The 24,322-nt window shown below is 40.0% G+C and overlaps 6 protein-coding genes across 6 annotated transcripts in view; 1 reads left to right on the forward strand and 5 right to left on the reverse strand.

Annotated features, from left to right (window-relative positions):
• LOC145709755 (uncharacterized) overlaps positions 1 to 10,512 on the reverse strand; it is a 51,259-nt gene extending 40,747 nt beyond the window's left edge. Inside the window, exons 1-2 of the mRNA XM_081787457.1 lie at positions 10,400 to 10,512; positions 9,971 to 10,358 (exon numbers count right to left, since the gene is read on the reverse strand). Of these exons, the coding sequence (XP_081643583.1) occupies positions 10,035 to 10,358; positions 10,400 to 10,453 (378 nt within the window). The 5' untranslated portion in view covers positions 10,454 to 10,512 and the 3' untranslated portion in view covers positions 9,971 to 10,034. The remainder of the gene's footprint in view (positions 1 to 9,970; positions 10,359 to 10,399) is intronic.
• A 1,967-nt stretch (positions 10,513 to 12,479) lies between these two features.
• On the forward strand, positions 12,480 to 13,924 carry LOC145707923 (uncharacterized). The gene is made up of 4 exons (XM_081785513.1): positions 12,480 to 12,631; positions 13,411 to 13,565; positions 13,608 to 13,672; positions 13,718 to 13,924. Exons 1-4 carry the CDS (start codon positions 12,607 to 12,609, stop codon positions 13,785 to 13,787), a joined length of 315 nt encoding a protein of 104 aa, XP_081641639.1. The 5' UTR covers positions 12,480 to 12,606; the 3' UTR covers positions 13,788 to 13,924.
• A 1,845-nt stretch (positions 13,925 to 15,769) lies between these two features.
• On the reverse strand, positions 15,770 to 16,722 carry LOC145709406 (uncharacterized). The gene is made up of 2 exons (XM_081787088.1): positions 16,199 to 16,722; positions 15,770 to 16,155 (listed from the first exon to the last, which is right to left on the reverse strand). The coding sequence occupies exons 1-2, from the start codon at positions 16,437 to 16,439 to the stop codon at positions 15,770 to 15,772; spliced, it is 627 nt and encodes a 208-aa protein (XP_081643214.1). The 5' UTR covers positions 16,440 to 16,722.
• Positions 16,723 to 16,776: 54 nt separating this feature from the next.
• LOC145709407 (uncharacterized) lies at positions 16,777 to 18,695 on the reverse strand. The gene is made up of 3 exons (XM_081787089.1): positions 18,325 to 18,695; positions 17,869 to 18,291; positions 16,777 to 16,946 (listed from the first exon to the last, which is right to left on the reverse strand). The coding sequence occupies exons 1-3, from the start codon at positions 18,560 to 18,562 to the stop codon at positions 16,777 to 16,779; spliced, it is 831 nt and encodes a 276-aa protein (XP_081643215.1). The 5' UTR covers positions 18,563 to 18,695.
• Positions 18,696 to 18,987: 292 nt separating this feature from the next.
• LOC145708708 (uncharacterized) lies at positions 18,988 to 19,823 on the reverse strand. The gene is made up of 4 exons (XM_081786404.1): positions 19,787 to 19,823; positions 19,546 to 19,738; positions 19,244 to 19,501; positions 18,988 to 19,201 (listed from the first exon to the last, which is right to left on the reverse strand). Exons 2-4 carry the CDS (start codon positions 19,591 to 19,593, stop codon positions 19,145 to 19,147), a joined length of 363 nt encoding a protein of 120 aa, XP_081642530.1. The 5' UTR covers positions 19,594 to 19,738; positions 19,787 to 19,823; the 3' UTR covers positions 18,988 to 19,144.
• A 1,404-nt stretch (positions 19,824 to 21,227) lies between these two features.
• LOC145709408 (anaphase-promoting complex subunit 2-like) lies at positions 21,228 to 24,112 on the reverse strand. Its single transcript, XM_081787090.1, has 7 exons — positions 23,969 to 24,112; positions 23,108 to 23,456; positions 22,665 to 23,052; positions 22,479 to 22,618; positions 21,909 to 22,372; positions 21,605 to 21,862; positions 21,228 to 21,563 (listed from the first exon to the last, which is right to left on the reverse strand). Exons 1-7 carry the CDS (start codon positions 24,110 to 24,112, stop codon positions 21,354 to 21,356), a joined length of 1,953 nt encoding a protein of 650 aa, XP_081643216.1. The 3' UTR covers positions 21,228 to 21,353.
• Between the last annotated feature and the right edge of the window lie 210 nt (positions 24,113 to 24,322).

The raw sequence follows: 24,322 nt of genomic DNA on the forward strand, positions 1-24,322 counted from the left end.
TTCGCGGCCGGACGCGCTCAATGGCTCAAGAAGAGGGTTACATACGACAACGATAAACCCAAACGAAAGAGGAGAAAAACTCCTGAATCCGAAAAAATAACAACCGGCATTCTCTATTCTTGGCTCTGAGCGAGCTTTGAGCGGTGAGCAAGCGGAGCGATAATTTCGTGTCGAAAAGAAAAGTCGAGAAGCCGCTTGCAGCTTCGAGGAACGGATATTATAGCCGCGCTTCGCGCGGCTTTTTATCGCTGGCTCGAAGCCGCAAGCGGCTTCTTGACTTTGCTTTTCGACACGAAATTATCGCTCCGCTCGCTCACCGCTCAAAGCTCGCTCAAGCTCAGCCACCTCGATAAAACTGGTCAACGTGTGCTCCCATGTTCTCTCCACATTTTTCGCGTCAAAAAAGAAGTTCTAAAGAAAACGACATGCGCATGTGTACTGTTTTGAGATGTGTATCTATTCAGCGTTGTCTTTTGTACCTGAGATATTCGAGAGCGCTCATTTTTTGAAGGCGGCGGAGATCCAGAGGAATGCAGAAGCGAATGTCGCCCAAGCGAGACCAGTCGCTAAAAATTCGAGACGGAAAAGAAGCGAAAATTCCAACACGTACTTTTTGGGTCAAGCATTTTTCTCGATTATTTTAACACAGTGACACCCTTAATTTTTGATTTTTCTGTAAATAATAATTTTGAAAGCCAAAAATTTCTGTAAATAAAGTCGAATCGAAAAGCCGCGTGCGGCTTTGAGCCAAATAAACTATTGAAGCCGCGAAAAAGCGCGGCTCTTCCTTTATTTTTGCTCGAAGCCGCAAGCGGCTTTTCAATTCAACTTTCAATGACAGAGATTTTTGGCCCTCAGAATTATTTTTAGCAGGAAAATTAAGGGTGTGATTATGTTAATTTTTCTTGGCCCGATTCCTAATTTGGTGGTGGGATATATTTTGCCCGGATTTGTTCATTGGCGATTTTCGCTATTTCCTCGCTCGGCTGAAGCTTTTTTCTCCGCAAAAGAGCTCAACTTCTCCGTCTGAATTGGTTGTTTCTTGTTCGTGCAAATTATAATTTAAGTTGTACCGTGCCAAATGTTCTTTCTCCTGGCGAAATCCGCCACAAGCCGCTGTAGTTGCCGCACGAATTGAGCTGCTTTGAGGTCGAAGGTGGCGACGATTCCGTTTATCGCCACGCTCACGTGGACTCCTGCATCTTCTGCAGCAGAAAATTTGGGAGTGTTCAAAAATAATAAACAAACCTCTTTTTTCTTCTTTTGCTAAAATTTTGTATACTAGTTCAATCTGGGCTCGGCAATCTGTGTAGAAAACCTGAGTCAGGTTCTGAATAGCTAAAACGAAAAACCGCGCAGCGGCTTTTAAAATCGAAGCCGCAACCCGGCTTCGCCAGAATTTTGATATATTCTAATAGTAGTATTAGCAAAGCCGCTTCGCGGCTTCGTTTAAAAGGCGCTACGCGGCTTTTCATTTTAGCTCTTCAGAACCTGACTCAGGTTTTCTACACGGATTGCCGAGCCCAGCTTGAAAATATCCTACAAAAAGCCGCAAAGCCTGAATTGCCATCTCTATCAATTTTAAGTCCTGTCGAAGCCGCATGCGGCTTTTTAGCAAAGTTCTCTCAGGAGGGCCCAGTTGATGGTTCCCCATTAATCCAGAAATAAGAACAAAAATTACCGATTTTCTTTTCTGATTTAATTCTTTGAAGATTCTTCTTTAGCGCAAAAACCTGGTTTTGAGATTTTTGAACTGGCTCATCCCTTTTTCTTGGTCATCTTTCGTTTCTATTTTCTGATCTTGGGTCTTTTTCAAAGAATAGAAGTCGCAGGAAAAAAGAAGAAAGAGGCCCGTTTCTTTTCTTTATTTTGCATTTCCGGCGGGATTGATTTTTGATTTTCGGCGTTTGCGCGATTTCGTTTTCGGATTTGGCCCCTCTGTGTTCCTATTTTGGTAATCATAATCTGCGCCGCCAGTTAGGCTCTCGCTTGATTTAATTTAACCACTAACTCGTATTTCTCGCGTTTCCGACTTCGATTCAGCGCTTTCGTATTCATAAATGATGTTTTCGCTTTCTCGAGAAGAGTTTTTAGACTTTACCAAATAGACGAATTGAAAACAAGAAGATAAAACTGATAAATTAACCCACTTTCGGGTTATGCAATGATTTCGGCGAATTATTAAAAAGTAAGTTCATATCTAATGCATAGCAACCTGTGTAGAAAACCTGAGTCAGGGCCTTAAAGTTTTTAAATGAAAAGCCGCTACGCCTGAAAACCTGAAAACCAGAATTTATTTTTCTTGAATTACAACCTTTAATAATTATTAATAAATTAATATTAATTAATTAATTTTTAATAATAATTATTATTATTGTAAATATAATTTACTTATAACTTATAAATTAAAAGTTATAATAAAAATTATTAATAAATTAAATAATTACTAATAATTATTTTTAATTAATTAATAATAATTATTATTATTGTAAATATAATTTACTTATAACTTATAAATTAAAAGTTATAATAAAAATTATTAATAAATTAAATAATTACTAATAATTATTTTTAATTAATTAATAATAACTATTATAAATTATAACTTATTACTCAATATCAAATTCTGGTGAAGCCGCCTTGCGGCTTCGTTTAAAAAAAAAGCCGCTACGCGGCTTTTCACTTTCAAATTTTAAGACCCTGACTCAGGTTTTCTACACAGGTTGCCGAGCCCAGAACCTGAGAAATTTCAACCTGAGTCCTAAATTTCCAAATAGAAAACCCTTTTCTTTGATTCTGATGTGTTTTTCCGGCTGTCCTGGCTCTTCTTGAATCTTTTCGGGCAAAATGATCATGCTCTTGCTTTTGAAGAAAAGAAACGCCCGCTTGTCGGTTTGGTCATCGTCGCGAACTGCAAAAAGAATTAGCATCGCCCGATTTTGTCATAATTAAGGGCGGTACCTGCTGGCCCGTTGGGGGAATGTAACAATTCACCTTCGGGGTCGCGGAAGAGCATTTTGAAACTTTTCTAAAACGAGATTCTTATTCCGACTCCCACGCTCGAGCACACGTTTTTTAATTTTCAATTATTTATAGATTTTGAACTTTTCTTTCAGAAAATTATTTTTACCAAGTTTTCGTGAAAAAGGGAAATTACGGAAATTTCATATTTTTGGCTTCAATTGTGTCGAGGGGTTAAACTTGCTTATGACGCCACAGGGCTCGGAAACCTGTGTAGAAAACCTGAGTCAGGGTTTGAAAGATATTCAAAGAAAAGCCGCGAAGTGACTTCGCCAGAATTTAGAAATAGATTGAGCTACGCGGCTTTTCATTTTTGATCTTTCAGACCCTTCTCAGGTTTTCTACACAGGTTGTCGAGCCAGGAAGGTCAGAGAAAGTTGTTTGAGATGATTGGAGAAGTTAAAATCTACAAGCTGAAGTTGATTTGTAAACAACTGAAAATAAGATAAACTGATCGAACTAAAATTCTCTAGAAAATTATTTATTCATCTTGGCTTTCGCAAACTTATGGTTCCTAAAATTCTCCGTTAATAAACAGCAATCTTCCATCTTTCCTTCTATTTATGGGGTGAATGGTATTAATTTAATTTTGAAGGAGGCGTTTTTCAAAAAATGGCAATTTTGAACCAATTTTCGGAATAAAAATCAAAATGAAAAAATCCGCCTTTTATGAATCTTAAATTAGGGCATCAACAGTCGATTTGACTACAAAAATAAGGGCATCAATTTTTTAATTTCATAAAATAATAAGATGAATTATTCTCTAGTTGACCATGTCGTTATCTCTAGTCGCTGCCAATAAATGAAATAAGATGAATGCTTGAAATTCTCGTTTTTGTGTAAATTTCGAACTTTGCCCGAAATTTCTAAAAAGTCGTCTTTAAAAATATTCGCAGTATCATCAACAAAACAAAAAAGTAGCTCCTTTCTATTGCCGAGCTTTAGAAAGAAAGTTGAGTGATATCAACGTGACCTGAGCTCGGCAGGTGACCCGCGGGTGACGATCTTCCGTTCTCCAAAACACTTCCCACAGTCGTTTACCTTTTTCGAGTGTTGTTATTCCCAATTAGCTTTCTTGCTTTGTTTCTTACTTTTTCGATTACCGAGAAGCTCGTTCGCCGGGTTCGTCGCCAGTTGCCAGAACTCACGCGGCCCGGCGCAGTGTACGGTCTTTTAAAGAGCTCTAGAGTACTTTTAGGGCATTCGCTAAAAATGAACACAGCAACACCCTTAATCGATTTCAGCGAAAATAAGCTCTAACCTCTGTCTTATTCTTTTTCTTATTTTGGTTTTAAAAATCGAGAAGCCGCTTGCGGCTTCGAGTCATTCAAAATTAGAGCCGCGCGACGCGCGGCTTTTTATTTGTTTGCTCGAAGCCGCAAGCGGCTTATCGATTTTTAAAACCAAAATAAGAAAAAGAATAAGACAGAGGTAAGAGCTTATTTTCGCTGAAATCGATTAAGGGTGTCGCTATGTTAAAATTTGGAAAGAAAAATTTGGAATGGTGTCTGGAACCGACAAAAAATTTCGACAAATTTTGCGTTGGCGGCTACTCGGCTGCTGATTGGCCGATATGCCGAATCCAGGCTTCTGATTGGTTGAAAATTTCCACGCAAAATTTGTCGAATTTTTTTTGTCGGTTCCAGACACCTCCCCAAAATTTCAACCTTTTTTCGAATTTTAGTTTTAATTTTTTCGAAAAAATTATTTGAACTTTCGCTGTTTCTAGCGACTCTTCAATCGACTGGTTGTTCTTTCTGAACAAATAATTTACAGAAAGCCGTGTTGAGCCGCGTTTAAGATCGACAACTCCAAAAAGCAAAAGAAAGAAAAAAGCGAAATCGAAATCGTATTTTAAATGTCGAACACGTTTTTAGATAAACTGGTGCGGGAGCGGTACATTCCAGCGCCAGAAAAAAAGGTTGAAAAAATTGTTGAAATGTGAAAACCACCCGATAATGTCACGTTAGACTCAGAATGATAAACAGAACGCCCAAGAGCACCTCAGCCGATTAGAAAGACGCGGATTCTAGAGCCAGGCCTTAGAAGACGCGAGCAACTGGGAAACTGGATCACGGCGGCAAAAGGGAAATGAAAAATTCGCAAAAGAACCGCTAAGCTACTTTCTCTTTTTGAAAAAAGCGACAATTGGCAATCGCTAAGGGGGTAGACATCATCAACGAGATTTTTGTTAAAAAATTAACAAAGTAACACCCTTAATCTGGGCTCGGCAACCTGTGTGCAAAACCTGAGTCATGGCCTGAAAAGCATATTTAAGCTCTATCAGGTCCTGACTCAGGCTTTGTACACAGGTTGCCGAGCCCAGATTAAGGGTATTACTTCGTTAATTCTTGAGGAAAATTGTGGTTGATGATTTCTCCGCCCATAACCCTAACCCTTACCCCGAGAAATAAACATATTTTTGGTCAATTATTACTAAAAAATAAATTTTCTTGGATTTGATTTTTCTTAAATAAGGGTGTCACTATGAAAGATTTGGAAAGTTGCAATCGGATGATAATTTGATTATTTCCTCTCCCCTTAAATGACAAAAAAGCTCTGAGTGTTTCGACTTGCAGGTGCGCGTGATCCGTAACATTCGTCGTGCTTGTTCGGTTTGTCCTGTCCATGTGGCCTGTGGTTCTTTGCCGAGCGTTGTGGTCGTCCCTTAAGCTTTTTCACGAAGAAGAGACCCTCTTGCATATCGCAATCTCCATAACGCTGACCGCATTCTCTGTCCTCCACGCTGCTTTCTAAAATCGACAATCGCAACTTGCCGTTAAACCTTTTTGGACAAATTTTCCATTTATTTGGCATCTGATTCGGTTACTTTTTGATTGGACCAGAATCTTCATTTCGCAATAGCAAACAATATTTCTACTAATTTTATTATCTCTAACACTCTCGCTTTAGAAACAAAGACGAGCTCTGAGTTTCTGCTGGGTCGACCCTTAATCCACTTGTTTCAATTATTTGCAAGCGAGCACTTGAAAGTCCTTCGTTTTGTCCGGACTTTCCCTCAATCAACATTTTTTTCTTTAGTTTTTGTTTGAGAAATATGATCATTAGTTTATTTTCTACCACTATCATTCATAATAGTTGGAAAGAATCCTCTGGGGATGATAGTTAATGTTTGACAAAGAAAGTTTCTAGACAAAAATATAGGTTCGCGAGTTGATATTTCAGGCTTATGGTCTTTCCAAATTCTAGTAATGTTTTTGCGAAAACCTGATTCAGAGGCCTGAAAACCGGATTCGGCGACCTGTGTAGAAAACCTGAGTCAGGGTCTGATCCATGGTTTGATAAGTGAAAGATCTTTAATAAATAGCCGCGTGAAGAATTAAAAAAGAATTAAGGACCCCCGTCAGCTTTTTTCGAAAAATGGAAATGGATTCTACGTGTCAAAAAACGATTTTGAGGCTTCATTTTTGGGGGTCTATCTCGACTCTAACACCCTCAAAATCGCGTTTGAAAATTGGACTTTTCGTCGAAAAATGACGAAAATGTGCAATTTTTGGTAAAATTTTTGAGTTTTCTTGGTCAAAACTTGCTTATATCAAGATTTTATACTTAATCTAACTTCAAGACGCATTCAGAACAAAAAATATGGCATTTTTAAAAATTTTCATTTTTTGAAGAAAAAAGCTGACGGGGGTCCTTAAAAGTAATTTTCATTAAAGATCTTTCACTTATCAAACCATGGATCAGACCCTGACTTAGACCCTGACTCAGGTTTTCTACACAGGTTGCCCAGTCCGGTTTTCAGGCCCCTGAATCAGGTTTTCGCAAAAATAATCACTAGAATTTGGAAAGACCATAAGTCTGAAATCTCAAGTCGCGAATATGTATTTTTATCTAGAAATTTTCTTTGCCAAACATTTACTATCATCCTTAGTTGATTCTGTCCAACTGTTATGAGTCTTAGTTGTAGAAAATAAATAAATGATCATATTTTTCAAACAAAAAACGGAAGAAAAAAGTTGACTTCAGTCAAGGCAAAGTCAACGACCCTGACTCAGGTTTCTGTACAGATTCCTGAGATTAGGCCAAGCTCTCGATCTTTTGGTTTTTTCTATTTTCTTGGTCGGAATCTTGGAATATTCGGAATTTCGTGAAGCAGCTTCTAATTCTCATGTTGCAGGAAAAAGGAGACGAGTTCGCCGGCGCGCAATTTTTCCCACGTGGGATAAAAGGCGACGTCGCTCGAGTATGTTGTCAAGCTTTGGGGCTTCAGAGGGATGGTGCTTCCGCCCTACTCGATGGAACACGCCGCCGACTCAGGAAGCGAAGAACTGATGTAAACTCCCCAGCAAAACCACCCATTACGTATCCGCACGGCAATTAACAAGCACAAACTCTCACCATGTGTTTCCGTTTTTTCCTGAAAAACAGGAGAAAGAAGAAAGGAGAAAAATCACTTTGAAAATATTCAATAACATAATTTTTAAGTTAAAAATTTTAACCCGTTGCCGAGCGCTTAGCAGTTTCGGTGCTACGACACGCCCCGAGGCTCGAAATACGGCACACTCATTGGCGTAGAAGGCAAATTTACGCCTACCGCTCGGCAACGGGTTAACTTTATTAATTTTCATAAAATCGAGAAGAGCCGCTTGCGGCTTCAAGAAATTAAAAGAAGCCGCTCGGCTTTTTATCTTTTGACTCGAAGCCGCAAGCCGCTTCTCGATTCTAGTCGTGGGATGAAAGTGAAAAGAGATCGCTGAGGAAATTTGAATTCAATGTGATGCGTATTGACATTTTTTTACATAAATTTTTTGACATAATTTTAAACCTGATTAATTTTCCTTCCATGTGAGAAAATAGGAAAAAGCTTAAAGAAAAATTGGACACGTGGGAAAGTGGACGTTTGGGCACGTCCGGTTTGGGCAACATGAGCGTTAGAAAGAAGTCCGAGTGACACCTTGGACGTTGATTCCATTTACCTTAACACGAGTCAGACTTTGACGAGTTTAGAGCAGGAAGGAAAACGTTTTCTGGAAAGCAGCTACAGTGGGTTGCGCAGGTAGTTGCCCCTTTGCGATTGCCGCTTTGGTTGCCCCTTCGCCCGCGCTTTTTCTATTGTTCCTTTCTAGACTTGTTCAAAGTGATTGCAGGATTGGTTGACCCTTCGCCCGCTCTTTAGGGGGCAACTACCTGCGCAACCCACTGTACGACAAGCAGATTACATCCGTCGCCCCAATCCCTGGGAAAAGACTAATTCGAAACACTTTTTCTAAAAAATTTCCAAAAAATTGAAAGTTCATTTTTCGTGTTTCCTAGAAATTCTGATCCAACTGAACCAGCTCAAAACTCAGCTCAGCTCATTTTCAAAATGTTTATTTCGGCTCGATTTGAGCCAGCTTAGCTCAGCAAGATACCTGAGCAACCTGCGGCTTCCAGAAACTAAGATTTAGCGCGGCTTTTTCCTTACTTCGCTCGAAGCCGCAAGCGGCTTTTCAATAATTATCTATTTGAGCTGAGCTGGCTCAGATTTAGCCGAAATAACCATTTTAAAAATGAGCTGAGCTGAGTTTTGAGCTCAAAAACGCTCTGGAGAGAGGAGTATACGCGAAAAACCGAACCAGCTCAAAACAGATCATTATTAGAAAAAGAGGCTGAGCTCGCTTTTGGCAACAAGCTGAGGACGTTGATTTTTGTGAAAATTGCAGTTTGCTTTAATCCCACTCTCGTAACTCGTTGCCGCAATCGCTGCTGCGGGTCACCGTCACCTCAAAACAAACTGGAAGCCTGTGTGTTACCCTTAGCAGCTAGAAGGAGCCAGCTCCGACTTCTAAGCTTTCTTAATCGCTTTCTACCACTCTCTTTTGCACAAGAATCAAGCAGCTTGGCGCCGCATTTGTTGAAACACAAATATTTCACGCGTTAGAAATGCACCAACAATTGCCCATCATGCAAAATTTTTCAGCATTGTTGATTTTTGTAGTAGAGATCTTCATTCAAACCTACCTCCGAAAGTTTTCATTGTGATACCCTTATATTTGTATTAAAAAAAGGATCAAAACTGCATTTCTTTCCTCTGAAAGATTTGATTAAAATAAGCGTAGTGACACCCTTATTCTATTTTACGAAAAGAAACTCTTTTAAATGTTAGTTCATATGTACTGTATATTTACTGTATATATGAACTAACATTTAAAAGAGTATCTTTTCGTGAAATTAAATAAGGGTGTCACTAGAATAATTTTAATAGAAGAGAGAAGGGGCATAAGACGGCTTTAATCCTTCTTTTTAATGCAAAAAATAAGGGTGTCACTTTGAAAACTTTCGAAAGTAGGTTTAAATGTAGATCTCTACTGATTTACTGTAGTTCATCGGATAGCCAAAATTTCATAAGTTGAATATATTTTTTAACAAACATTTTAATCAAAGATCTCAATGATATTTGAGCTGGCTCAGCTCAAAAGCAAGAAATTTGAGCCAGCTCACTTTGAGCGAGCTCAGTTTTTAAGAAGAATTTTTAAAAAAATATCAATGGCAACTTTTTTCTGAATAAAAATGAAAATTTGACTCACGTGGCGTGGCAAAAAGGTCAATGTAGCGTTTCGTTAAGCCAATTTCTAGAGCGGGGCGAAAAAATGCCTCCTCGGATTGCGGTTTTGGCAACTGGCTGATCTGTGTTCGGTTGAGTTTCTAAACAGCTCGCCGACTCGTCAATCAAATCAATTTCCTCCTGCATATACGTCCCTATTTGGGAAACAACAACTCGCTTCTCGACTTTTGTTTTCCAGCGCCAATTCAATCTTCATCAACGAGACAATTTCTAAATCGCTTTTTTTTTCTTCGTTAACTTGCGCCTTGTTTTCCAAAAAATAGAAATAATTGGCGTTGAATGGATTTCACTTATTTGTAAACTGGACTCGGCAAATCTGAGCTGCGTGGAAAACCTGAGTCAAAAAACCTAAATAAAAACTAATCAAAAACTAATTAAAACATTTTTTATTAAATAAGTGAACATAAAGGCACAGAAAAAGTGAAAATAGATAAAGAGACAGAGATTAAAATTGTCGTTTTTTTATGATTGGTTTGATTGGGCCTCCGTGGTTGTTGAAGTTGTTGAAGTTATTGGAGTTGTTGATGGGTCGGTTGGGGGCAGAGAAGGTAAATTTCGACGGAAGCCGTCGAGGGACGAACTCTGGCGTTGGTGAAAACTGCGTGGTGGTGTGTCGTGTGTTGAAGTGATTGTACAGGTAGTGGGTGAAGGCAGCTGTGAAGACCAATATTCCGAGTGCGAGGAGGACTCCTGGGAGATCAATGATGATGATGATGGGGTCCATCATTGCGGCATTCACCTCCGCACATACGCAGCATTTCTCTGGGATCTAAATTATCCTTTTATTTTAGTATATTGATAAAAGCCTACCTGAGCCGGAAAGGTGAAGCCGACAATAGATGACGCCAATAGAAATCTCTGCATTATCGCCAATTTCTTTAATTGCTTTTCAAAACTCTTTTTGATAAATATAATTTAAAAAAAAATTAAAAAGCATTCCTGAGACGTCAGAACTAGGCGAATGAATTACCGGTCACTTGAAAATTTTCAACGCGGCATGGCGCAGATGGCAAATTTTCGAAGCAACTTCCATAAAAGGAAGTTTAGGAAAACGAAATAAATAAACATGAAAACAGGGGTGATGCGGGTTTTTCTGTATTTCCTAAAAAGGAAAAAATGAGTGGCAGGGAATCTCAGATGATTGAATGAAAATAAAAAATGCAATTATTCTTCATAGATTAGTTGGCTCAAGATGAATTCTTGACTCCGACTGTATTTAAATTTGTAGTTTTGATTATTTATTGAAGTGTAAAGGTTCAAAAAAGCACAGTTAGTGAGCAGATAAGGAAAAACTGAGCTGATTCGTATCATAAGTCGGCTAATAGGAGGGCTTTCCGTATCCATTGTCAGGGCCTCTATGAAAAATAGTAATAAAAACATTAAACGATAAAAATATATTTCCTGAGAAATTACAAAATAGCGCGTTTTGACCCTTCTTGTTTCAAGCTTTTCGAGTACTATCAGTGCTGAACTATGCTTCATAATATATCAAAAGAAAGCTTGTAGCCTATTCTAGGGGGATTCGAATGGAAAACTGAAGAAAATAAATTGTGTAACTAACAAATGAAGCCGGAAGTACCCTTTAATCACCGTCAAAGTAAAGTATCTAAATGGTATTAAAATAATTTTTCGGGTCCGTTATTTCTCTTCTTGAATTCAAATCCCCCTAGAAGAGGCTCTAAGCTTTCTATTGGTATATTATGAAGCATAGTTGAGCACTGATAGTACTCGAAAAGCTTGAAACAAGAAGGGTCAAAACACGCTTTTTTGTAATTTCTCAGTAAATATATTTTTATCGTCCTTTGGAATGTGACTTACGATTGATAAGATGGAACTGGGAGGTATTCTGGAGCGCTGCTGCTCTGATAGCTGGAGACTGACGAAGACTGGCTGCGGGAGTACTCGTTGCGGCGCTGGTCCCGCGAGTCTACCATCGCTCGTGGAGGTCTGTCGTACGGATTTGGGTGTGGGGTCGAGTTCGAGCGCGAGTAAGTTTGAGCTGAGTTGAATTAATAAATCATGCATTCCTAATCGAACTGTTACTGGAGCTGTAAGGGTCTCGCGGCGCTCTGGATTCACGAGGAACCGGTTCTTGCACTGGCGATCTGTTCCGGCTTCGGTACATGTTTCTTTCTCTTTCCATTCGTTCTCTATTCAAAACAACCGTCAGTTGCATTCTTCTAACTTTTAATATCAAACCTCTCTTCAGCAAAGCGCCTTCTCTCCTCGGCCAACTTCGTAGTTTTTGCGCTCATCGCGGTAAAAAACCTTAATCTCAGGGTCTGCTTTTTGCTGGTCGGGAAGAACTTGGTTATTTTTCTGGAGACTAGAAAATGAGCGGATGGCGAGGAAGGTCTAATTAGCTGTCGGGCGGTGGTGCTTTCGTGAAGGCGCAGAAAAAGGGTCGAGGTGCTCAAAGGAGGCAGATAAGGCGCGTATCACACGCTGCAAGATTTCCTTCCTCTCGTTCCTAAAGATTGATTGACAAAAATAAAACGTGTCATCAATTTTATCATTAATCGGCCAGCGATTTGTTCCGCCAAGTTAAATTTACTTGAGAATTTTCGAAACTGTCAAGGCAGCATTCTTAGCAAGGCTTGGCAATCTAACTTTAAAACCTGAGTCAGGGTCCTAAAAGATCATTTCACGTTTTTTCAGGACCCTGACTCAGGTCCTCTACACTGGTTGCCGGGCCCAGATTCAAAGTAACCAAGGTTTCCTTTTTTCTTTGAGCCTAAAACAACCAGCACTGTCGTTTTTCTTTTTTTTGGTGAGCTAAGACAACAACTCGAGTCTTGAGCCCGTTGCTGAGAACAATAAATCAAAACTCGCTGAGTCGGAAAGATTCGTCGTTTTTATCAATTTTAACGACATTTTTCTTTTTTCATCGAGCGCCTTTCACAGAGTCGCTGTATCCACGACAAAAACGAAAGAGCTTATAAGCTTCTTTTTCTTTCCCGGGAGCCGTTTTCTTGACGACCAAGCCTCACTCACACCGAGAGAAAAATAATAAAAATATGACCGTCACTTCCCAACCACAAAGTAAGCTCAGAAAAGCGGCAAAAAAATGACAGTGTAACTCAAATGACAGTAATGTACTAAAAGCACAATTACAATATACGAAGATTCTTGTTGCTAAGTTCGGCATCCTGTGTAGAAAAACTGAGTTCGCGGCTTCGTTTTCAAAAAGCCGCTAAGCGGCTTTTAATTAAACTGGGCTCGGCAACCTGAGTCAGGGTTCTAAAAAAACTAAATTGAAAAGCCGCGCAGCGGCTTTTTTTAAAACAAAGCCGCATAGCGGCTTCGCCAAAGTTACCAAAATTTTAACTAGCGAAGCCGCTTTGCAGCTTATTTAAAAAAAGCCGCTACGCATCTTTTCAGTTTACTCTTTTAGAACCCTTACTCAGGTTTTTTACTCAGGTTGCCGAGCCCACCAATCAAACGCCTTTTAAGAACCTGACTCAAAATTAATTGGGGATCCCTTTTTTTCATTTTTAGTAGAAAAATTAGTGTCACTGTGTTAACGATGGGGAGAGGTGACAAGAAGGATCAGTTTTTACGATACTATTCCGACGGTTATTGAGGAAGTAGACTCATAGAGTTGACATTTTTTCGGAAAGTTATTATAGTGACACCCTTAGCTTGGCTCAGCAACACATGTAGAAACCTGAGTCAGGGATCTGAAAGCGCAGCTTTTTATTGAAGCCAAGACCCTTATTTAATAATTGAAACCTTTTTGATTTCGTCAAAGGCCGGCATTTTGTATGAGTAATGATATAAAAGAACTTCTGGTCGAATCATTTTTAACGATTTTCTTGAAGGCGGCGACTGGAAATACGGCCTCTTCGGCTGCTGCGGCGACGTAAAAACCTGCTGCTTCGTTTACTGCTGCAGTTGTCTTTCTCAAAAGCGAGTTGCCGAGTCTCTGGGCGGCAATGGAATGGCCATGTGTCTTCTTCACTTTTGCTTTGCTCCGGTGAGCCATCTTTTTCGACAAAAAAACTGATGGTTTTTCTAGTGCATTACTTTCTTGCATCGCGGCCAGCTGAGAGCGCGGGACGGAATTGATGGGGGAATGCTCGGGTAAGCGAAAAACACAAATAGAAAAATCAGAATTAAAAATTCTAGTGACATCCTGGCCGTCTGCTGCTGCACCCTGTGCGCCATGGTCCAGCAAGATCGCCAAGTCAAAGACTAAAAAGAAAAGATTCTTCAACGATCGAACTTCGAATCAAGAAGCCTTAAACAGTCATCAGGAACAGTATTAACCCTTAACAATACATTTTTAAAAATACTACTGTAGCTTTTTTCTATTAATAAAAAATGAAAAATATACTTTTCGCATTGTTCCTGAGTGTCAATTACAAAAGAGAATATATTCCTTTTTTGAACAATTGAAAGTTAAATTTGCCCGGGAAGCAGCATCCGTAGGAGTTGCCCTTCCCTAGATTTTTCAATAGAAGATCGAATTACTGTTTCAAGCTGAAACTTTCAAGCTATATTTTTAGCTGCAAAAATAAGGGTATCTGTCGGATAAATAAATATTCTCGTAATCCGAAATCTACGGCTTCGGCTTAAGGGGGTGGATACCAAGAATCGGGTTTCTTGACAGAGTTTTGTCAAATTTTTAACATGGTGACCTCCTTATTTTTTCTGCTAAAAATTTACTTCAGGCAATTACCTTTTTCCTATCGAAACAAAAAATTTAGATTTCTTGAGCTTTCGAGGTGCTACAATGCAAATCTGGCACCTTTGATTGTCGCCAAAATGACCATTTTAGCAAAGTAAGCGATCTTTGAAGAAAAATTTTGTTAAAAATTTTTTTGAAATTCTAAATTTCAGCTTCCTTAGGAAATAGAGAAAGGTCTAAAGTTTTTGTTTCAAAAGTAAAATAAGGGTGTCACTATTTTAATTTTGGGAGAAAAATGTGACAGAAAATGGCGATTTTTGATATCTACCTCCTTAATATTTTCGTAGTTTATTTTGAAGTTATGAAATTTCAATGAGTTGTGTTTTTCTTGAGATTTTATTTGGACTCACGTTGAGCGGAATTGAATCTTGGAAAGTCGGTTTTCTTTTTGGCGAAGTGTATTTTCACAGTTATGAAATGAAAAAAGGGCTTTTCCACTTTGTTATCTCTGCCCGCCAGGTGTGGCAATAGACTTGTGTATGCAACTTTTACGAAATCGGAGAGCACGTTTTCGCACTGTCAAACTAGCCAGGGAGATAAAGACAACTTCTAGCCTGTCTGCTTCTTTTTCTGGAGCCAGAGTCGATTTGGCTATCACCTGGGAAGATAAAATTTGCAATTTGCATTGAACAAACCTTTTCGTTTCTCAGCAGAAATTCTGACTCAACAAATTTACGAAAGAAAATCATTCGTAGGACGTCAAATGATAGTAAAAAGCAGCTTCTCCTGCTCCTGCAACTCAGGCTACACTCTTCAATGCGATGGCCACACTTAAGAAGACATAGAAGAGTGCGCTGCTGATATTCGCGGAGACAACGCTAGCTGCGTAAATATTTCTGGTAGCTACATCTGTGACTGTGATAATTTTTACGAGCAAGCTCTGGAGAAAGACTTCTTTCACTGTGTTGATGTCGACGAGTGCGCTTTTGAAGAGGTTTGAGATCATTTGAATGCGCCGGCTACGAGTATGATTGCGATTGCGATATTAATTGATGGTAAATGCACAGATGGCAGTAAATGCATAGATACCTTCAGTAACCCTTACTAACCCGCTGGAGGAGAGCGGCTAATTAGAAAGACTCCATTAACTACAGTAGGCCTTTGATCTCATTTAATAATGCGAAAATTCGACTCTTCTGTTAGATGAAACAAATTGCATCAACAGTGATGGCGGTTTTGACTGTAAGTGTAAGGCTGGATTTGAGTTAATTGATGGTAAATGCACAGATGGTAGTAAATGCAAAGATACCCTCAGTAACCCTAACTAACCCGGTGGAGGAGAGCGGCTTCGCCCCCACTTCCATGCCAATTTACGACAATTGGGTAGAATCGACGTGAAATTTTCCAAATTCTCCAAAAAAGAAAAATAACCTCCGACGATGTCTCAGCACAGATACTTCACTGTACTTCCGAATCGGACTAGGCTCTACTGCAAAATGTAAAAAAATGAAAGTAATTTTCACAATTTTTATTTTCACGATCACGTGTTTTTAATAAAGGAATGATTGTTTTTTCAGTGATCGAGTTCTAGTCAGAGTAATTGAATAAGCTTGAGGCAGAAGATACCATTTTTCGGTTTCCATGTTGAATTCTTCGTTCACTAACTCAAGAAACTCGTTGTTGTCTCCACAATAGACGAAATCTTGGTAGCTATTGTAACAGTCTTCCATCATTTCGTAAACGGCGTAGTATTCTCTGGAAACAGGAATTCTGATCTGAGAGCCGGAATGGTCGATGAGCGTGTTTTGGAGAACGAATTCGGAGTTTTCGATTCGGTCCAGCACCATTTGGTGGAAAAGTATTTCTCCGTTGCTGTTCAGATAGGCGCCGGTTACAGTTAGAGGACGAGAGAAGACGAAGTTGCAATGGAGGAGGACTGAATTTTTAATTTTATTTGATTTTTAGTTTTGAATTTTTACCTTGCTCGAAATCAAAATTGGCATTTATCCGGCGCATGCCTCTGTTTTCTTTTATAATTTGCCAACCGTTTTTATTCAAATAAGTCTTTAATTTCAATCTTCTGAGAAGCATTTCAATTTCGTTGTTTTGAAATTTTTGTTCTTCAAATTTCGGATTTAGGTTGAAGCCAGCCAAACTCCGCGGATAAATTATCATCGTCAGTTTTGTGAAGACTTTTTCCAGAGTAAAATCTCTTTCCATTTCAGAATCATCAATTCCCAAATCATTTTTGAGTGCCCATCTCAAAAGCACCGAAACAGAAATGGGTACACAAAGATCGCTTTCTTTTGGTTTAAAACATTCTTGGTCACGTTTTTGAAGTCGCAATCGATCTGTTTCGTCAGTTTCTGTTTCAAACTGGCCACTGCAGTTGATTTCGTTAGATTTGGATCGTCCAAGCAAAAATCAGAAGACGCGTTTTCGAGAGAAAAGATTTTCGACAAGTTTTCGATTTCTTCGGTGGATGGTCTTCCTTCGTTTGAGAGCCAGCCAGCATTGCAAGTCTAAATACGTTTATTTTTTTATAAAAAGTAAAGACTTACCTCAAGTTCTTTTTGATGATTTCTCTTTCTTTTTCTTCGATCGGTTTGAATAAAAGAGTCCAGGCCGTCTTCCACTCGCAAAGAATAAAAATATGAGGACGAGATCTATACTCTCCGTAGATTCCGCCTATCTGCGAGCCATGAGAAAAGGCAGGAGACCCCGCATCTATAGGGAAACTCGATGAAAATTGAGCTTTTTCTGGGATCAGTAGAGAGGGAGTATAATACAGCTTTAGAAAGCCCAGAAGCTGAGGATCATTTTGACTATTTACAGTGTGGGGTTTGGGTCATGTCCTGGGGCGTTTTTGGGCGTCTAAAGTCCGGAAAATGGGGGCAGTTCCAGAAAAGGGATTAAAAAAGTACCGGTAGTCCATCCTAAGAACGAGCGGCTTGGCTAAGTTGTAGAGGAGGCTCTGGCGATTCAGAATCTGTATAGAAACCTATTGGGACCCCCACATTCTAGAGGCGCTAGAGGCTCTAGAAGTTGAGGAAGTTACCTCAAAATCGGTACTTTTTACGAAAAATTGCGCTAAGGGTTATATTTTTATCCGAAATAGTCCTCAAAACGTTCCAATCAATTTTTGGATGTCAAAAATATCGTTTGGGGTCATTTGAGGTTATTCGGGTAGAGTATCGGCCAAATTCTATTTTTCCTCAAAAAATGACCCTAAGTGACCAATTTTTCGTAAAAAGTACCGATTTTGAGGTAACTTCCTCAACTTCTAGAGCCTCTAGCGCCTCTAGAATGTGGGGGTCCCAATAGGTTTCTATACAGATTCTGAATCGCTAGAGCCTCCTCTACAACTTAGCCAAGCCGCTCGTTCTTAGGATGGACTACCGGTACTTTTAATCCCTTTTCTGGAACTGCCCCCATTTTCCGGACTTCAGACGCCCAAAAACGCCCCAGGACATGACCCAAACCCCACACTGTAAATAGTCAAAATGATCCTCAGCTTCTGGGCTTTCTAAAACTGTATTATACCCCTCTCTACTGATCCCAGAAAAAGCTCATTTTTCATCGAGTTTCCCTACGCATCTACGGAAAAAGAGATAAAACACGAGCATTTTTCATCAAGCTCAAAACTTACATAAACAGGTTAAATTTGTAAATCTGCTTCCTCTCCTCGAGTAACCCATCTCCCGGTAACTCTCTCGTCCAGTTTGTTCGTATATTATGCTGAAATCGATCCATTTGGCTTCTCCATTTTTCAAAAGGACATTTTCCGGCTTCCCATCGAAATGCAAAATTCCAATTTTCCACAAATACTCCAATCCCTCTTCGACGCCAATCGCAATTTTCTTCCTTTCTTCCAGATTCAAATCATTTTTCTTCAATTTTCTTCTCAAGTCCGAGTCGCATTTCTCCATAATCGTGATCCAGCCAAGACAGTCTTCTTTTCTAAAGTCGCTGCTCAAAAAGACTTCGATGTTGCAGAAATTTTTGATCACGTTTTTGTGAAAAGGAATCACTCGAGCATTCTCATATTTCCCCTTTTGGGCGATTGCGTATTCTAAAAAATAATAAAAAATATAAGAAAAATTACCTTCTGAAAGATGAATTTCAAAACCCAATTCTTCTTTCCCCACAAACAGCGCCGTGTCAAAAGCCTGAACTCGAACGGCCACTTCCAATTCTCCGAATTTTTCTTTCAAAACAATCGCTTCTCCTCCAGCTGAAATCAATTCAAAAGATTCATCGAGAATCCATTCTCCGGTTTCTTCTTTTAATTCAGAACGTTTGATTTTTCGTACTTCGAAGCCTGGATTTTTGTCGAGAATCATTTTTTGAAAAGAAGTTACTCTCCATTCTTCCTGAACTTTCTCTCCCCGAAGTCAGTTAGCTTCGCTCGCGAGTGCCAAGAAAGAGCTAGAATTGGCGCGAGAAAGTGTTCCAAATTGGGCGAAGAAAATCAAGTCGCTGGACATTCCGCCGCTGAGCTCAACGAGAACAACAAACAGTAAGTTTTTACTCTCAGCTTGAAAAGTAATTTTGAATAAGGATCGCTTCTGATATTGGTCAACTCGTCGAGAAGCAGAAGCAATATGAAGCTCTTCTCGTCCCCGAAGATAATTGAGACACAGTATTAGTTTGAATGTCAATCAAGAAAATCTCATGCAATTTTCTACGTCTCTTCGTCCCCCTTAAATATTTTGATAACTTGTTCCTGAGTGTCAATTACAAAAGAGAATATATTTCTTGTGACGATTATATTTTTACTAATTGGCAGTGTATGTATTTGACAGTGAGGATTGATAATTCGCTTGGAATGAACTGAACCGTGAAGAAGTGAAAAAGTGAACTTTTTGAACGTTTTTAAGAATTGTTTTTTAAGAATTGACTTCGATGATGTTGTCCTTTCGCTTCTACTCGAGGAGGTCTTCAAAGTCGTCGTCTTCGAACAGCAGCGCCTGGTTGTGCAGCTAAACTCTCAAGTCAACCCTTTTCCCTTTTTTCAATTTCACCTGGAATTTGGCCTCTTGCTCGGCCTTGGCTTTCTCCTGCTCGTTGTCTTCCGTGTCCATTTGCTCCTCCGGACGGGCTTCGACCACGTCTTCGTCGTCCCTCACGCATCTGTAGCCCTCTTCTTCTTTGATGACGATTCCTTTGTGGACCCAGAACTGAAGCCGCTTTTCGCAGATTTCGCTGGAGACACCTGACAGCTCTGCGATCTTCTCCAACTTCAGGGAATCGGGCTCAGAGAATAAATTCACCAGCACAGCCTTAAAAGAAGTAGTTTAGTTACAATAACTTAAAATTATCAAACCTGTGTGGGAGTGACTGTAAACTCTCTCGTGACCTCTCCAACACTCATTTTCAAAGTGGCAGCTCCGATTTGATTGTCGTGATCGAGTTGCCTCTTCGCTCTAATTTCGCCGAATCGTTTTGGCGAGATCTCGGCCTTTTCCTTGATTTCTTTTCGCAAAATCAAGACTTCTTCTAGCGCGACTTTGTCTAGTCTGAAAGTTCCAAAATAGTATTCATTAACTTCGAACAAAGTTAACTACCTTTCTTGCTTATCGTCTTCATATCGAGTCAGCTCGGCAGGACTTAAGGAGGGGGTCGACGAGAATCGGGATTTTGTGACCAAGAAAGGGAAAACCTGCTTAGATGAGCAGATTCTCACTTATCAGGTGGAAAGAAAAGGATTTTAAAAATCAAGCGGGGAAAACTAGAAAAAAATTTTCGAAAAAGTTTCAAAAAATTGGGTCAAAGTGGGGGTATCTCGTAACCAAAAAATCTCGTAAACGGGATTTTTTTTTCTCCATCAAATACAATAATAAGCAAGTTTAAACCCTTGAAAATACAGCGGCGACAATAAAAAAAGGGATGCATCTCCTGAAATTTTTTTTGATGATTGAAAATATGAGATTTTCCTAAAAATTGTCTTTTTTGCTCATTTTTCACAGAGAATTTTGCCAAAGTCGCGGAGACTCGGAATTTTTCACTGTTAATTATTTAAAAAACATAAAAAAGCAATATATAGCAGATAAAAATCGGATAAAGATTGTTTTCGGTTGAAATCACCAACTTAAAAATTGAGAAAAATCTCAAATTCCAGACAGAAAATCGTAAATTAAAAAAATAAGTTAACTAATGCGCAAAAAGCTAGAGACCAACAAAATGCTCCTTTTTTATTATGGAATTTATAAATATAACCAAAATTTTGAAAAAGCGGGCTATGGTCAATTTCAGGAGTTAAGAAGATTTGGAGTAAGCTAAAAGGAGCAACTTTATTTTCCGGAAATACTCCAAATCGGAGCAAAATTTCAAAGCCGATTTTAAGGATGTTGCAGAAATATTAAAGGGTATCTGAATAGCTCAAAAGAAAGCCCGGGCCCCGAGGCGCGTTTTCGCCGGGTTTTGAAAGGGCCGGGAGGCCCTTAACACCATTATAATCGACTTTGAAATTTTGCTCCAATTTGGAGTATTTCCGGAAAATAAAGTTGCTCCTTTTAGCTTACTCCAAATCTTCTTTGGAGTAAAGCCGAAAAAGCGAAATAATTTTTCTCGTCGACCCCTCCAAATCGCGCGGCGCCTTAATTTCTTTTCTCTCGCCGCTGTGATACTTTTTGTTTGTACTCTTCTCATTTTGAAAAAAAAATTTTTGTGAAATCAAGTTGAGGCGAATGATTAAGATCTAAAAAAGCAAGTGGCGAGTTTCGTTCGTTAGAAAAAATCGCAACGGCGATCTTAAATTTAGGCTTTTCCTTTTAGCTCTTTCAGACCCTGACTCAGGTTTTCTACACAGGAAGACCAACAATCAGGGAATAATGGGATTAATCAGGAGACAAAATGGGATCTTTTTCGACTCTCGAAAGAATCTTCACAATTTCTACAATGATGATTTATTCACGAAGTCTGGCTGGCTGCAATCTCAATCGGAAAAGGGAAGAACAAAAATTTCAAAACAACGAAATTGACTTGCTTCTCAAAAGAATGATGATAATAAGCATCATTATTTCTTTTCTTTATTTCACATTACTAGCGTGTATTTGACAGTGAGGAATGATAATTCGCGTGGAATGAAGTAAACCGTGAAGAAGTAAAAAAAAGTGAACTTTCTGAACGTTTTTAAGAATTGTCTTTTCTGAGTTTGTAGCACTCGCCGTCGACTTCGATGATGTTGTCCTTTCGCTTCTGCTCGAGGAGTTCTTTCAAGTCGTCGTCTTCGATCAGCAGCGCCGGGTTGTGCAGCGAGAGCATTTTCAGCAGACTGCTCAGCCGCTCGAACTTGATTTCGTTCATGTTCTGGATCATTCCGCGCACAAACACCCACGTCGCCTGAACACTCAAGTCAGCCTTTTTACGCTTTTCAATTTCACCTGGAATTTGGCCTCTTGCTCGGCCTTGGCTTTCTCCTGCTCGTTGTCTTCCGTGTCCATTTGCTCCTCCGGGCCGGCTTCGACCACGTCTTCGTCGTCCCTCACGCATCTATAGCCGTCTTCTTCTTTGATGAGGATTCCTTTGTGGACCCAGAACTGAAGCCGCTTTTCGCAGATTTCGCTGGAGACACCTGACAACTCTGCGATCTTCTCCAACTTCAGGGAATCGTGCTCAGAGAATAAATTCACCAGCACAGCCTAAAATCAAATTAGTTTTAGTAACAAAAACTTAAAATTATCCAACCTGAGTGGGAGTGACAGTAAATTCGCTCGTGGCGTCTCCAACAGTGATTTCCAAATTGACAGCTCCGATTTGATTGTCGTACTCGAGTTTCCTCTTCGCTCTAATTTCGCCGAATCGTTTTTGCGAGACCTCGATCTCTTCCTTGATTTCTTTTGGCAAAATCAAGCCTTCTTCTTTCCTATCGGCCGGGTGGACCAGCTCGGGCCAATACTGCTCCGAGTAAATCAGCGTCTTGAATTTTTCGGATCTCTCGTTGAAGCGGATCGTTTCGCGACTGTCTTTGATCATCACTTGCGGATCGCTCATTGCGTCGTCGCCCAGCTTGTTTCGAAGCTGATCCGCTGTGCGACTCAGGAAGGAGGGCAGAAGACGGTTCACTTCGTGCGTCTTGAACTGCTCAAGAAGCTTCTCTCCCAGCTGCTTTCTGTAGAGACCTCTGAATTGCTCCGCGTTCCCGAAGATTTCTGAAAAACAAAATTACAAATTTCCAATCGAAAATTAGGAAAAGCATCTTTCTTTCAAATGGTTTCAAGATAATAAAGACTTTCTTTTATAGCATGAAAAGCTTACCAATAAGATGATCCAGCGCATTTTGTCTATTATCAACCGCCAAGTCGACATTTTCCATTGCGGCTTCGCGGCGGCGGCTTCCACTCAAAATCGTCTTCGAAGGAATCGTTGATGCTGTTTTCCAGCTCTTCGTTTCCGACCTGGTTCATGATGTGGTTGATGATCACTTCCGCCGAGTCGATTCGCTTTCGAACGTATTTCTGAATCGGCGCGCAGACGATGTTCACCATCGTTCCCGTCGGGTCCAGGTGGTTCAGCGACTGGATCGTGAAGAAATAGAACTGGATGATCAATTCTGTAAACGCCCCGCCTTGAAGCAGCCGGTCGCGAATGCGCCCTTCCAAAGTCGACGTTAAATGGTCGCGCGTGTACTTGATCGACTTCTCCAAGCAGAAACTGAGTTCTTTGATGCCCGGAACCGAGTCTGGAAATAACTGGATCATGGTGAACAGCTCGGGACGCCGCTCCTCGATCAGTGAGTCGATGACGAGCTCGTTCATCCAGGCAAAGTTGCGATCGCGGTCTTCGCTCGGGTCCAGTTCCAGCATTATGTCCAGGTGCAGCTCGATCATTTCTGAATAAAAACAATGTCAATCTATAGATTCACCTTAAAAATTTTTAAATTTTACCTTCAAGGATATCTAGAACATTTTCTTCAAACATCTGAGCCACGACAATCACCAATCTTTTAAGATTTTCTTTCACAGCGTATTTCGTATGCATGGCAAGCAACTCCGAGTAGCCAAAAACCGCCAACCGCGAGGTCACTTCCCTGTAGCTCGCAAGTCTCTTTCCCAATTTTTCTTGAAGGAAAAAGATTCTTTCTTCGTCGCGGAAATCTTCCTCGCTGTCTTCGAACTCGTCGCTTTGGAAAAAAGTGGAGAAAAGGTTGATTCTTTGGGCGATGTCGTCCGACTGGTTGCAGTAAACATGAAGAGAAATGAACAGGCGGATGAAGTCTTTTCTGGGCTCGGCAACCTGTGTTCAAAACCTGAGTCAGGGTCTAAAATAGCTCTGATGAAATGCTCCTTTTTTTTGAAAATATAGCCGCAAAAATAGCCGCAAAATAGAAAAAATGCTACGCTGCTTTTCATTAAAGCTCTTTTAGACCCTGACTCGGGTTTTAGACACAGTTTTCCAAGCCCAAGCCTTTGTGCTCAACTTCGAAAGCGTGCTTTTTGCACAAAGTCCGGAGAACAACTCCAAAAGCCGAAATCGTATTTTGAACAAGAAATGTCCGCAGCCCAGTCTTTCCAAGAAAGCTCTTTTCCACTCGCTCGTCGAGTTGATTTTTCAGAAAATCCATCGCCTCGTAAAAACCGACTTCCCAGTTTCGCTCTTGCATCTCTCTTGCCATTTCAACGGCGGTTGATTCTGCCACGATTTTGCTCTTTTTTCGGCTCATTTTTTGGTCTTTTTAGAAATTCGAATAAATCTTAATAATGATTCCCGCCGATTTCCTTCAGAGCTTGTCCAAAAAGCGCTAGAACTTTCTCCTCCCCCTCTTCACCGCCAGTAATTTTCCTCCAATCGTCAAGCAGCAATTCCTCCTTCGTCAAAACGCAGTCCGGGCTTCCGACAATCGCCTGGATGATCCTTTCCCATCCATCAGTCAAATCTTCCTCTTTTTCCATTTCTCTTTTTCCAAGAATTATTCTCTCAAAAATTTCAAACTCGAAGCGGCGCGGCCAATCAGCGCTCCCAAATTATTCTCAGACCAGTTTTCTTTCTTTCACCGCGTTTTCGAGCCGCTCATCCCTTTTTTTTAATAGGAATAAGGAAAAATAGTTCCTGTGACTGATTTACAGAGAAAGAATACAATAAAAAATCTTAAAAAATACGCC

The sequence above is a fragment of the Oikopleura dioica genome, chromosome XSR, assembly GCF_907165135.1.
Source record: "Oikopleura dioica chromosome XSR, OKI2018_I68_1.0, whole genome shotgun sequence".
Classification (NCBI taxonomy): Eukaryota; Metazoa; Chordata; class Appendicularia; order Copelata; family Oikopleuridae; genus Oikopleura; species Oikopleura dioica.

Excerpts from the sequence above, each read along its gene's own strand:
- LOC145709408 (XM_081787090.1), bottom strand. The coding sequence starts at position 24,112 with ATGGAAAAAGAGGAAGATTTGACTGATGGATGGGAAAGGATCATCCAG. Across the intron at positions 22,373-22,478 it reads TGCGCTGGATCATCTTATTG|AAATCTTCGGGAACGCGGAG; the intron begins GTAAGCTTTTCA and ends TTTGTTTTTCAG. Across the intron at positions 21,564-21,604 it reads AGCAAGAGGCCAAATTCCAG|GCGACGTGGGTGTTTGTGCG; the intron begins GTGAAATTGAAA and ends TTGAGTGTTCAG.
- LOC145708708 (XM_081786404.1), bottom strand. The coding sequence starts at position 19,593 with ATGAGTGTTGGAGAGGTCACGAGAGAGTTTACAGTCACTCCCACACAG. Across the intron at positions 19,502-19,545 it reads TTACAGTCACTCCCACACAG|GCTGTGCTGGTGAATTTATT; the intron begins GTTTGATAATTT and ends ACTTCTTTTAAG. Across the intron at positions 19,202-19,243 it reads AGCAAGAGGCCAAATTCCAG|CTGCACAACCAGGCGCTGCT; the intron begins GTGAAATTGAAA and ends TTGAGAGTTTAG.
- LOC145709407 (XM_081787089.1), bottom strand. The coding sequence starts at position 18,562 with ATGATTCTCGACAAAAATCCAGGCTTCGAAGTACGAAAAATCAAACGT. Across the intron at positions 18,292-18,324 it reads TGAAATTCATCTTTCAGAAG|AATACGCAATCGCCCAAAAG; the intron begins GTAATTTTTCTT and ends ATTATTTTTTAG. Across the intron at positions 16,947-17,868 it reads TACAAATTTAACCTGTTTAT|ATGCGGGGTCTCCTGCCTTT; the intron begins GTAAGTTTTGAG and ends GTTTCCCTATAG.
- LOC145709406 (XM_081787088.1), bottom strand. The coding sequence starts at position 16,439 with ATGGAAAGAGATTTTACTCTGGAAAAAGTCTTCACAAAACTGACGATG. Across the intron at positions 16,156-16,198 it reads CAATTTTGATTTCGAGCAAG|TCCTCCTCCATTGCAACTTC; the intron begins GTAAAAATTCAA and ends TTAAAAATTCAG.
- LOC145707923 (XM_081785513.1), top strand. The coding sequence starts at position 12,607 with ATGACCGTCACTTCCCAACCACAAA. Across the intron at positions 13,566-13,607 it reads TTCACTTTTGCTTTGCTCCG|TGCATTACTTTCTTGCATCG; the intron begins GTGAGCCATCTT and ends TGGTTTTTCTAG. Across the intron at positions 13,673-13,717 it reads ATTGATGGGGGAATGCTCGG|TGACATCCTGGCCGTCTGCT; the intron begins GTAAGCGAAAAA and ends TAAAAATTCTAG.